The 13,571-nt window shown below is 42.6% G+C and overlaps 1 protein-coding gene across 4 annotated transcripts in view; it reads left to right on the forward strand.

The window, feature by feature from the left end:
- KIF26B (kinesin family member 26B) overlaps window positions 1-13,571 on the forward strand; it is a 604,324-nt gene that overhangs the window by 384,553 nt on the left and 206,200 nt on the right. The window contains exon 1 of one of the 4 annotated variants that reach the window (XM_072647642.1): window positions 2,640-3,091. The exons of the other annotated variants lie outside the window; for them this stretch is intronic. Coding sequence (XP_072503743.1) covers window positions 3,069-3,091 — 23 coding nt within the window. The 5' untranslated portion in view covers window positions 2,640-3,068. Of the gene's footprint in view, window positions 1-2,639; window positions 3,092-13,571 lie in introns of those variants that run through there. 4 annotated transcript variants of the gene reach the window in all.

Consider the following 13,571-nt stretch of genomic DNA (forward strand, 5'->3'; position numbering starts at 1 on the left):
CTTAAAGGAAATAAGGAATTATGAGAGAGGTTAAGAGAATATATATCACAAAGCATAGAGTCATGAATTTTTATGACATTATGATGGAGGGATCTTACATCAAGTTCAATTTTATAGTTGGAGGTACAGGCCCAGAACAAAGGCTAAGTGACTTGTCCAAACTTTTTTTGGACAAGAAGAGCCAACTTTTAATTTTTTCAAATTCTTTAAATCCATTGGAGGTAAAGAAGCATCGACTGTCATGTCCTTGACTAAACTTGACACACGAGAGTACTGACAAGAAAGTCCCACAACATCCCACAAAAGGGGAAATTTCTGCTATTTACTCTCCACTTAGAGGAATCCTGGGAAGCCATAGAGAGGAAGAAAGTAGAGATGGCAGTATGAAGACTAACTGATAGTTCATGAGATTTATCATTCATTAAGCACCCAGTAAATATGATTGGATGACCAACATTTTCCCCCCAATTTTATTTTTATTTTCAGTTCCAAAATCTCTCCCTCCCTCAAGCCTCTCCCCCACCCATTAAAAAGACTGTGATCAGTCTTTTCTTCTTTTTAAATGTTTTTGGTGCCTTTTGTTTTTACATCATAGCCATTACCATATGTGGCCTTTCTCCCCTGACCTTCCCAGTGAACTCTCTTGTAACAAGATGTTAAAAAACAAACAAAAAAAATTAAACAGTACAACCAAAACATGACCACATCTGACAGCATATGCAGCATGCGACAATGATAGTCCCCACTCCTCCAACAAAAGAAAGGACGTACATTTCATTCCTTCAATTCTTTTTTTTGGGTGCCTGGATTCTTGAACAACTCGTGATAAAAATTTTGTGATTCAATGTGCATTCCTTGTTGTTTCTGTGTTTCCCCCTTGATTTCTCAACCAATCAAACTCTACTTTTTCTCTTTTTCACATTCCTGAAAGTTGCTACCTCTAGTTCTATCCATGACTTTCCTAAATTTATTACTGTTTTGCTTTAAGTCAAGTAAATATGAGGTTTTGCTTCCTATTTGGTATTTTAGAAGACCTCCATGAGTGACAATCTGAGGCCTTCTGAAGTTCCACTTGATGCCTACCCTTGCTCAGTTCTAACGCTGGCCACAGCTGGCTGTAAATAGGCCATCACTTTCTCTACTTCCTAGTCAGCCAATTTGTAACCACATTAGAGATGATGCAAATGTCATTGCCTCCATCCAGATCTAACGACCTCTTCCCTATCTGTCTTTATCTTCTTTTTTGACCCTTGTGGTTCATTTATTTCCACCATCTCAAGGTCATAGGATCATAAGCTCATAGATCTACAGGCTAGAATGGACCTCAGAGACCACTGAATCATAGGATCATATATTTTGAGCTGAAGGGACCAGTCCCTTGAATCATAAAATTATAGATTGGAAGAGACATCAGAAGCCATCTATTTCATTTTGCCGCTAAAGAAGTTGAGGTTAATTGGTCAGCCCAAGATCATATAGGCAAATCCATTTATGAACTCCACATTCTGCCTCCATTTGTTAGATTTCCATCCCAACTCTTACAACACCTGAAGAAATGAGTTAAGGCTGATCTCCTCCATGTCCGTGAATTCTTCACACCCACATGCAAAATAAGGCTTATATTACAGACCAACCCATGCTTCCCCATGGATCAACTCCAGTGCCTCTTAGACTGGCCTCTGCCCTATCTCTGGACCCATTCTCTCCTCCCCATCCCAGCCAAGAGCATGCCTGGCTCTCCACGCCATGCCTCCGCTAAAACAAAGCTCCATTTTGAGATCTCTTCTGACATTGTATCTCATGTCCTTGCTCTGGGCCACTCCCTCTGGCATGGTTTATGATTTGGCTTGGTAATCATGTCACTGGAGTCTGTGAAGCATTCTGGTTTGCAGTGCCTACAAAAGATGCTGTGTCACGTGAAAAAGAGTTGACTTTCATTTTGGGAGATGCTCCTCCTCTTAGCCCCTGGTACTGCCCCTGTGCTCTGACTCTTTTAGGTTCCCTTCCTGCCAGGAAATCCGAGAAGGGCAGGGAAAGGAAAATAGAAGCCAGGAGCTAGGGAAGGCAGGATAATAGATGATATGGGATAGAAAATAGAGGGGCTGTTTGTCTGATTTGCACTTTCATTACGGAGAACATTTGAATAGTTTTAAGACATCTATTGAAACCAGACATTTTCACTCCAGAAATGAAATATGTAAATGTATGAATTATTCTCTTGGGGTATGTGTGTGTGTGTGTGTGCATGCACATGTGTGCGTATGTGTATTTACTTGTATACACACTATAAGGATGTATCTTCTGTGAGCATATGTGTGCCTATTTCGTTAGATGGGTGTGTATGTAAGTAAGATCAAAAAGATTAAAAACACTTAATTTTGATGGTCTGCTTCACAGCTGCTTCTCTTAGAATTCTAAAGCTATCCTAGGTTAATGGGAGTTCTAGCAAGTGTTTTTCCGTCTTTCTCAGACACGCACACACACATGCTTGCACATGCACACATGCATGCACACACACACACACATGCACCCTCTCTCTAACTCTCTCTCTCCCTCTCTTTCCCTCTCTCCCTCTCCCCCCTCCCCTTCTTTCCCTCTCTCCCTCCCCCTCCCCCTCCTCCCTCTCCCTCTCTCCCTCCCTCTCAGACAGCAGACATGAGAGAAACTGGTGCAGCTTCCTCTGAGAAGCAGGCTTGACTATGGGGATTGGCAAGGTTGCTGTGCGCTCCTGTTTCCCTGCCTCACTCTAGATGGGAGATGTGATGCTGGAGCAGATGCTGAATTGAAGTGGGAAGTTGGATGGGAGCTCAGTGGGGCCGATGTCATGGGACAGGAGAAGGCTGGGATCACGAGGATGCCTCAGCAGTATTGATTCCAGGGTCCGTTCTGGGAAATCTCAGCCCCCCTCATGGATTTTAGAATTTCCCTATCTTTTTTCCTTCACCTTTGCACTGGGGCACTTCCTCCTGAGATGGCCCCAGACCTGCAAGAGACATTTGAGGAAAGCTTTTTATTAACAGACATGAAGAAATGAAGTCTGCACTTGATTATTTAGCCATGATTTATCAATGATGATGGATTGGAAAGCAGTGTAAGTAACACAATTATGCCTCTCCCTACAGCTAGATAAACTTGTTGTCTCATTTCTTGTTGTCTTAACTTTCCTGTTGTACTTTTCCTTAAAGTGGTATCAAGAGGAAAACATTCCCAAGTGCTTCAGAGAAGTTAGGAGGGACCAGATTAGTCAGTCTCCCCACCCCCACCCCCAATGATTGACACATAAATGGTACAGTTGTGTCCAGAGGGGCACCAATGATCTTGACATAGAATCCAGGAATGCCTTGCCCCCTCCCTTGAGACAGACAGAACGAACACTAGAAAGCTGTTAACTGGGTTTGTGAACTGACAGCAATTGCTGTCTGCAGACCAGGCTATTTAACAGCTGCAAGTTGGGTCTCCTAGATAGTCTTTTAAATGTGTTGCCTGTGCAGGACCAGGATGAAGAAAGGAAAGAAAGAAAAAGAAAGAAAGAAAGAAAAAAGAAAGAAAGAAAGAAAGCCAGAAAGAAAGAGGAAGGAAGAAAGAGAGAAGTGGGGCTAGCCTGTGGCTTTCAAAAAGATTTTTTTTCTGGCTGGCAGAAGTGTGCAATTGATTTTTCCACTACATGTCCGATGTATTTTTCTTCCTGCTGCTCTCTGCTTCTCTTGTGAGAGGACACCTCCCCTACTCTAGTATAATAGCACTAGGCACCCCTAGGTAGCAGGATGTTAATGAACTGAAAACTGGTCACTGCCCCTAAATGCTAGCCCAAGTTCCTCTCTGTTTGTGGGAGGGTTTGGTTCAAGCATCTTCAGTTCCCCAGGTTTTGTGGCGAGGTGAAGTGGCGGGGTGGGGGAGGGAGGGGGGAGTTAGCACATGTATACTTAACATGGAGATAGAAATCAGTAACGTTAGTGACAGAGAGGAACATGTAATGGAAAAAAAATAATAAAACAACCCTAAGCTTTAGAATACAGCGCCTATTTTCTTTCTTAATTGGAACAAAGCCTGTTTTTGTTGTGAATAAGTCATTTGTAAAGTCATTTTAAGTTTCCCCAAGAAACAGGCTTTTAAAGTGGTCTCTTAATGTTACGTAAAGCATTTAGATCCTAAAGTCCAGTGACTTTCGCATTATTTGTTTATTCCAGAGGTGGGGGCAGAGGCAGGAGATTAGTGTAATTCTCCTCTTACAGGCTATATAGTAAGACTTTCTATGGGACCACGATCTCAAATTTGCCCAGTTTTCCAAGTGGGGCTCCTATTTGAGAGCTCTGGAAATAGCCCAGGCATAAGCTTTTCTCCGTTAACTGCCGATCCTCCATCTATCACTTCTGTAGCTGAGGCAGGGCAGCCCCCTCCACCCCTTCACTCGGAGCCTTGGAACACCATGAAAGACCCTTCTGCAGATTCTCGCTTTGAACACGCCCTGCGAGGTTTAAAGCCCTGCCTTGGACAGAGGAAGCACTGTAGCGAGATGTACTGGGGCTGCCAATTTTGGAACTGAATGAGATCAGTTGGTGCCTGAATATGAAATCACTCTTGTGAGCATACAAGTGAGATCATATCTCACAGGCTGTACCAGAAGTGCCTCTAACTTTACTGATTGGCATTTAGCATCCTCAGAGCCCTGAGCAGCCAGAGATGTACCTGAAGGGGGGGAGCCTGTCGGAGGCTGCAGGGTCGCAGGGCTGTTTGGGAGACCCCGATACCCTAAAATAAGTAGGGCCACGCCTTTTAAAAGACATCCTTTGTTATCTAGGGGAAATCGGATACAGAAAACACATGTTCACAGTGTCATGTGAGTGCTTCTCTGCACACCAAGTGGTTGTATCACAGGGGGAGGGTGTGTGTGTGTAGGACCTTTTAATCTTTCACTGTTTTGTTTTGAGTTTTGTTCTAGAGGATCCTGGCAAGCTCATTAGCATTTAGGGGAGGTTGGGAGGGAGGTGGAAAACCTGGAGCAAAGTATCTAGTGTAGAATCTCATGGAAACATGGAGTAAAGAGAGCACCAGTTTTTGGAGTCTGAGCATCCAGGTTTAAATCTCAGGTCATCCGGAGACTAGCTGTGGGACTTGGACAGGTCACCTATCAGTGCCCCTCGTCCTTAAAGTGAGGAATTTGGATTAGGTAATCTCTTAAGGTCCCTCCTAGCTGTAAGCCTTCTCAGGCTATGGAAGCAGATGGGCATGAGATGGAATCTTTTCTAAGTTCCAAATTCTAGCGCTATCCGCTTGTTCTGATTCAGGTTAAATGAGTCCCTGCCACAGTTCCATCTCATTCTTCTCCCTGCCCCTCCCCCCAAGCTAGTACTTTGTGATGGTCACTTTTTTTTTTTTTTTTGCATGCTGCCTTGTACCGGGCACAGGAAGACAATTTTTCTAGAGTACAAAGTTGCAGCAGTAACAAAAAAGGAAATTCTTGTGATAGGAAAAGTGGTATTCTGAGGCTATGCGTTGCACAGTACCCTGTGCATAGTAGGAATTTAATTTAAAAAATGTCATTACTCTCTCTTCTGTCAAATCCTCAGTGAATCTCATGTACATTCCATGAAAGCAAAAAATGATTAGCTGCCAAAGGCACTACTTTGAGAGAATATAGAGAGTGCTTTTTCCTGTGGTCAGTGAGGAAAGGGGTCAGATCTGCTGATACCTGCAAACACCCTTTTGAGAAAGGCAACTGATTGACATCAGCAAAATTGCTGAGGAATAAGGTACTGGAGTCAAGGTGAGAGAATGAAGAGCGAGGGTGGGGTTGTCTCCTAGGAGTTTCAGGCAAAGTTCTGTTCAGAGCCCAGAAGCTCTGAACAGATAAAGCTAGATGGTAAAGATATGTCTTAAACTGATCAATACCTTACAGATGGAATGAAGCTTTCATTTTAGCCTGGTGTTCTTCAGGGAAGCTTTGTTCAGGATAAATGGCAACTTTTATCATTTTGCAAGGCAATCCCTTCTGAACTAGAATGCCAGGGGTGCTCTCTTGCTTAACAACTGGCTGGCTATCTTCTAAAAAGCTGGGCTCTTAGGAGAGGCAATGGAATAAAGGGGGTAGGTAGCACATTGGACACAGAGGAAGAAAGATCCATGTTCAAATCCTGCATCTGACACTTATCTCTGCGTACCCATGAGTAAGCCACTTTGTTGGTCTGTGATGCTTTGATCAGCTGAACCCCTTCTTGATTTTGTCATTCAGGTATCTGATACTGAAAAACTTGTCTTTGCTCTCCTTCCCTTTTCCTGAGTAGAGAAAACCACTCGGTAGAGGATAGGGGAAAGACCTTACAAAGACAATGCTCTGTCTCTGTCAAACACAGGAGAAGAATAATTTCTCCTCTAAAGCAGAGAGAGAGAAAGCTTTCTCTTCCTTTCTGTCTTCAGAGAAATGGGAAAAAAAAAGTTTTTGTGGATCACCTGAATTCCCCAGCATCACTTCTATTATCTATCTAGGAAAGGGGTGAGAAACGCAGCCTTGAGGCCACATGTGGCCCTCTAGGTCCTCAAGTTCGGCCCTTTGACTGAGTCCAAGTTTTACAGAACAAATCCTTTTATTAAGGGGACTTGTTTTGTGAAGTTTAGATTCAGTCAAAGAACCTACAGGGTCCCGTGTGGCCTCTAGGCCTGAAGTTCCCCACCCTGGCCTAGGACTGTTACCTTCTGTCCGTTGCCCCAGGATCATCAGAGCAGTGGTGGCCATAGATCTCAGAATGGACAGAGCTGGTGAAGATTTATGTCTGGACTAAGCACTGAGAGACCTAGACTCCACTTCAACCTTTGTTACTAACCAAATGCATAATCTCAGAGAAATCAGCCTTTCTAGACTTGACTTCCTTCATCTATAAAATAGGGATAATAATGCTAGTTCTGCTTATAATTATAGGGTAATGAGAATAAAGTGAGATGATACAAGATATTCCCAAAGTCTTTGAAAGGTACCAAGGGAAGATATTGCTGTGAACTGATAATAGGAAGCTTGATTTATTCATACTACTATTAGGTTAATCATTTTAGACCAAACCAACCAACATTAATTCAATTAAATGAATACCTATTAAGTGCTTGCTGGGGTCAAGGTATGTAGCTAGGTAGTACAGTGAATAGAATTCTGGGCCCAGGATCAGGAAGACTCTTTCCTGAGTTCAGATCTGGCCCCAGATACTTGTTAGCTGTGTGACACTGGGCAAGCCATTTAACTCTGTTTGCCTCAGTTTCCTTATTTGTAAATTGAGCTAGAGACGGAAATGGCAAACCACTCCAGTATCTTTGCCAAGAAAACCCCAAATGGGGTCACAGAGAGTCAGATATGACTGAACAACAATATAAAACAAGTATTTGTTAAGGTAGTAATGTTGCGCTCCTTAGAGGAGGCTTTATTTTCAACTTTAAGGGACCTTAGACACCAAGAATGTCAACCTCTTCATTTTAAAAATGAGCCCACCAAGACTAAGAGAGGTGAAAAAGGATTCCATCCCAGGTCCTTTGACTCCAAATCCAGAGCCACTCTTGCTATGCAAGCCTTCTTAAACTTTTTCTACGTGCTAGACCCCTTTTTGATTTGAGCAGCATTAGTTGGCATGGTGTGACCTGAGGGCATGCACAGTGCAAAGTGAGCACAAAAAGGGTCACTTTGTGTGTGTGTGTGTGTGTGTGTGTGTGTGTGTGTGTGTGTGTGTGTGTGTGTGTAGGGGAAAAGCCATGCTGGCCTGTTATTTCCCCTCCCCAGCTCCTGTCTCAAAGTTCCCACAGATTCAGTTTTTGTCCCTTCTCATGCCCCTCAGGCTTGGGGTTACAGTGAAGTTGCCCATTGCTACATGGGCAAGCACTTCCAGAAAGACCTCGGATTGATTAAATGTCTGATTTTTAATTTTTGGTCATTGTGTGTTTAGATACCTTTTACTGTTGGGGTTACAACCCTCAGTTTAAGAAGAGCTGCGCTATACCACATGCCCTTCCTATCATCCCACCATTATCTGATTTCTCATATTCACTTAATGCTCAAGCTTTGAGATCAAATTTTTCAGGTCCAGAGCAGAGAGGAGCCAAGTGCTCAGCATCACAGAATTAGAGATCTAGAGCTGGGAAGGAATTCAGGGGACATCTAGTCCAATCTCCTCATTTTGCAGATGAGGACACCGGGGCCTAGAAAGGTTCAATGACTTGTGCAAAGCCATAAAGTTGTTAAGTAGCAGAACCAGGACTTGAACCCAGGGCTCCTGACTTCAAATCCATTGTCATTTCTACTATATTGTGCTCCATGAGAGAATTTGAATCTGAAAATTTAAATGCTTCAGTCTTAAGCTGTTTGTGTTGCTCTTAAATAGTGTCAACTTTCTCCAAGGGGTAAATATGATAAAGAAGTGATCATAAAGCTCTGTACAAAATATATTAAATATATTTGACACTAATTTTTAAATTACACTTTTGTACTAACCTAGGAGGAAATGGTTTCTCCCCTGTAGTCTATTCTCCCAACCTAACTTCTAGACTATTCTGCATCCAAATTCAATACAAGGTTAACTTTTCTGATTCACAATTCTAATCACGTCTCTCTCACTCCTCTGTTCGATAACCTTCAATGGCTCCCTATTAAATAAGATACAATTCCTATTCTTAAGTTCCTAAACAACAGGAAGCCTTTCCTTTTCCTTTTCCTTTTCCCTTTCCCTTCCTCCACCCCTTCCTCCTCTTCGTGCATGCGTGCGTGCGTGTGTGTTTGTATCCCACAGCACCTAACAGAGGGCTTGAATGTAGTGGGCACTTAGTAACTGTTCATTGTTTGATTAATTGATTGATTGCTTAAACATCATGCAACTCAAGCAGAGTTTGCTAACTGAAGGGGGGGGGGGTGGTTGGGAAGCACCCTTCATGTCTTAGGTTTAGGAAGTTCCATGCAGCACTGTGTTTGTAACTGATAACGTCAGCAGGAAGGAACCATTGTTTCTAAGCTGTTCTTTGAGTTTTATTAGCCCCTTACCCAGAGAATGTGTGACCATCACCTAGGCTAGGTAGACCCACAGCAGGGTAGCCTAAGTATTTCCCATCCAAGCCCAGTGTGTTCGTTTATGAGAAGTGATGCTGAATTGCCTTAATTTTTTTTTCCTGAGACCATACTGGAAAAAGCAGTTCTGGATTTACCTTTTATTGGCAAAGTGATTGATTGTCCACTGTAATGGTATTTGGGCTCTGTCAGTAATGAAACAGGGCCTTCTTTGGCATTAGGTCTGTGTGATCTCATCTCTTTGAGAGAAACTGCTTGAATTAAAAATGTGCTGACAAAAAGGGTCACTTTGTGGTTGGTTGTGTGTGTGTGTGTGTGTGTGTGTGTGTAGGTGAAAAGCCATGCCAGCCTGTTATTTCCCCTCCCCAGGTCCTGTCTCAAAGTTCCCACTGATTCAGTTTTTGTCCCTTCTCATGCCCCTCAGTTGTTTCCACCAAGTAACCACCTGCTGTAATTTGAGGGGTGAGTGGGCAGAGAAAGGGGGATGTGAGGTAATGAGCCTACCAAGTCTTTTTCAACCTATCTGTCGCTCTAGAGGGAAATTGGGGAATGGTATGAAGCCACAAATCTGAGATGTCAGCTCATAAATATGTAAGCTCCCTCCTTACTTTATAAGCATCTTGACAGCCAAAGCTGTCATTTACACGTTCTCCACAGCTGAGCTCAGAATTTCCAGTTGCCAGATCGCTCCTGGATACTAGAAATTCAGAATGAGAGAGTGTTGGGGGAAAGCAGTGTTGAGTGCTCTTGTAAAAAAATAAATCTCCATTTGTTTTCCACGGATGCCGCTCCTTTCCTATTCCCTCCTTCCCCTAGTCTCCATCTTTCTTGACAATGATTCTTTACCGTGATCTAAATAATGAACAAGTATTTAGCTGAGTTGGAACAGAACAAAGGAGTGAGATTGCATGAAGCTAAGCAGGAGGCAGTGAGACACCATGGGCAAAAACACTAGTTCTGAAGTCAGAGGACCCGGGTTCAGATCTCTCCTTTGATCTGTGTGACCTTGAGCAGCACACTTAGCCTCAGCTTCATCCTGGGTAAAATGAGGGGTTTGGACCAAATGGGCTCTGAATCTGAGGTTGCTTCTGTAGCTCTAGGACTGAAATCCTACATACCAACAACTTTCTTTTCCAGCTTCTGTTCTATGATGTCATAGGAAGTGTTCTTTAGGTGTTTAATACACCTTTGCATGTAATACTTTGCGCATAGTGGGGCGCGCCTTCACTCCTGTTTCCACACCTATAAATTGCAATCCACCTCTTTAATGCCTCAGATGTTCATCTCTTCCTTTTTGCTCACAACACAAGCACCGAAATTTAGGCCCTCGTTACCTCTTGCTGGGCTGTTACAATAGTCTCCTAATTAGATTCCGCATGCTCTCTCTCCAGCCTCCAATCCATTCTTCCACACAGTTGCCAAAATGACCACACTAAAGCACAGGTCTGCCATGATCACTCCCTCACTCACAAAGCCTCATTGGCTCCCTATTTCCTCTTTGACAAAAGAAGATTTTTGATTTGGAGCTAGACAAGACCCTAGAGGCCATTTATTCCAAGACCCTCGTTTTGCAAATATAGATACTGAGATTATTGAATGACTTGGCCATGGTCACACACAGTAAGAGACAGTATTAGAACAGAAATTCTCAGACTTCAAAGTCAGCGTTCTCTCCAATGGTGCCATGCTCCCTACAAAATTCTCTATTTGGGGGAGTTAAAGCCACTTTGAGCTTTGACTTCTGCCTGTCTTTACAGGTTAGTTACACATCACTACCCTTCATCTACTTGGTGCTTTAACCAAACTAGCCTACCTGCTCTTACCTTTCTGTAGTAATCTGGCCTCCTGCCTTGGTGTTTCTGCACAGACTAGGTCCAGGATGTGTTCCTTAACAACAGTAACCCTTTCCTTTTCCTTTTCTCTTCCCCTTCCCCTTCCTCTTCTCCTCTCTTGTGTGTGTGCATGTGTGTGTGTGTGTGTGTGTGTGTGTGTGTGTGTGTGTGTGTGTATCCTACACAGCTGCTCCTTGTTGAAACCATGATTCACTTCAAGGATCTGCCCAAGTGCCTCTCCTTCCAGAGGTCTTTCTTGAGTCCCCTGCATGTTAGTATGCCCCCCATAATGTGTATATAACCTATAATTTAATGTGTATATATTTAATTTGGGGAAATTAATTTTTAATATGTATATCACCGATAATTATTTATCTGAGAACATGTTCTATCCCCCCATTAGAAGGTAAATTCCTTGAGAGTAGAGTCTCTTATTTTGTATCTCCAATGCAGTGCCTGGCACATAGGGACATTTTGCAAATATTTACTGATGGAATACATATATACTACATTGTACAACCTAAGAATATGGATATTTTGCATAGAAAGTGCTTTGCAAATTTTAAAAATTACTATGTATTTTTTAGCTATTAATTTAATTATATTTCCATTGTTTAAGAATGGAGTTAAGGACCAGGCCTGTGATCTCATGGGTACATGGAATTTCTAGATTAGGAGACTTCCCTGTTACCAGGGGAGGTTGGTGCCTTGTCCACAACTGATGGTATTAGAGAGTTTCCTAGAGCACCAGAGTCACATAGTCAGGATTTGAATCCAAGGCTTTCTGGTTTTAAAGCTAGATCTCTATCCACTCTACCATTCTGTCTCCATTTCTATTGTCTAATAAAACAAGGTCAACATTTTGGGAATCTCAGTATTTCTAACTATCATTTCTCTTGTTCTGTTGTGTCTGATTCTTCATGACCCTATCTGGGGATATGTTGAAATCGTTTGCCATTTCTTTCTTCATATCATTTTACAGATGAGAAACCGAGGCAAACAGGATTAAGTGACTTGCCCAGGGTCACGCAGCTAATAAGTGTCTGAGGCTGAATTTGAGCTCAGGTCTTCTTAACTCCAGGCACAGCATTCTATCCACTGTGCTACCTAGTAGCTGTCCCTACTACCATTAATAGATTCTATTAATAGGAATTTCCCATGATAGTCATCAATAAATAATAATGGTACCAAAGCAAGTTGTATTTCCCAGAAGACTGGAAATAGTCACCTCATAGACAAACTATAGATTGAACATTTAGGGAGGAGCTGACCTCAGCCATGTTCAATTGATTTTTTAACTGAGCTGGTGGGCAGACATAAGCTAAGTCATTCAACCCCCATGCTTCTGCTTTTTCTGCAAGTTGCTATTAGTGTATCAGATTCCTAGCAGAACCACTCTGAAAAAGGAGAGATGATTGGTGGGAGCTGAGCAGACTGTAATCAGCCAGCCAGTATCCATTGAAAGAGCCAAAAGATGTCATTATGGGTTCTCGGTGGGTGCCATTATGGCACCCTTTGTCGCAACTCAACTGTCTCATGGTCTGGATCTGAGAAGACCTGACTGAGAGTTCCAGACCTGCCGTTAGTTAACCATGGAACTTAGTCTCTCTGAGCCTGTTGCCTCATCTGTAAAATGGGGATAATCAGTCTTGCGTGACCTACTTCACAAGCTGACTTTGGGGGAAAAGCAAACAAACAAAAACCCCAGATGTGTAAGCTGTAAACTCTGTATGAATGGGAGTTATCAGAATGCTTATCAGAACTATCACTTATCCATCAATCTCTCAGGCTCAGCTGTATTAATCAGCCCTTCAGCGTATCCCAGTACAACCCCAGTGATAACTAATGCTTTTCATGTTGAGCTGAAGCACCACACAGTCCAGAAGTGCTTTCTTAGTCATCAGTTAGTGAATCATGTTCAGTATACATTCAGTGTGAAGTCATAGAAACATATCATTTTGGAACTGGACAGGGTCTTTAGATTGTTTTTGTTATTTTTCAGTTGTTTCCGACTCTTAATGATCCCATTTGAGGTTTTCTTGTCAAGAATACTGCAATGGTTTTGCCATTTTCTTCTCCTGCTCATTTTATAGATGGGGAAACTGAGAAAACCAGGGTGAAGTGACTTGCCCAGGGTCACACAGCTAGCAATTATGTCATATTGGGATCTGAATTCAGGTTTTCTTGACTGAAGGTCCGGTGCTTTATCCAATGCACAACCCATATACTCCACCAGTTCTGAAATTCAAAACATATTTTTGATATGCTACAGTGTAGTGTAATAAATAGAGAGCCAGCTTCAAAGCCAGGAAGACCTTGACTTGGGTTCTACCTTTGACTCTATGTGGAGGTTGTTGCTTTACTCTACAGGGCTCTAGGCAGCTCTGTAGGGTGATAATATGTGAAGAAGGTACCCATCTGAATCGGTAGAATCAGTTTCCTCACCAGGGAGTTCCCTATACCAGTGAAACACAAGTTCAGTGCTCCTCTGTCTGTGTTTGACATGATAATAGCTGACATTTCTATGCAATTGTGCTTGAAAGTTTGCAAAATGCTTTATATACATGACCTTTCCAATCATACACATACTCTATTTACTCTTCTCTAGGTACTCTATGGGCAGCTAGGTGGTGCAGTAGATAGAACATCAGGCCTGGACTTAGGAAGACCTGAGTTCAAATTCAGCCTCAGACACTCAGTAACTGTGT

Source organism: Notamacropus eugenii, chromosome 2 (genome assembly GCF_028372415.1).
Source record: "Notamacropus eugenii isolate mMacEug1 chromosome 2, mMacEug1.pri_v2, whole genome shotgun sequence".
Taxonomy (NCBI): domain Eukaryota; kingdom Metazoa; phylum Chordata; class Mammalia; order Diprotodontia; family Macropodidae; genus Notamacropus; species Notamacropus eugenii.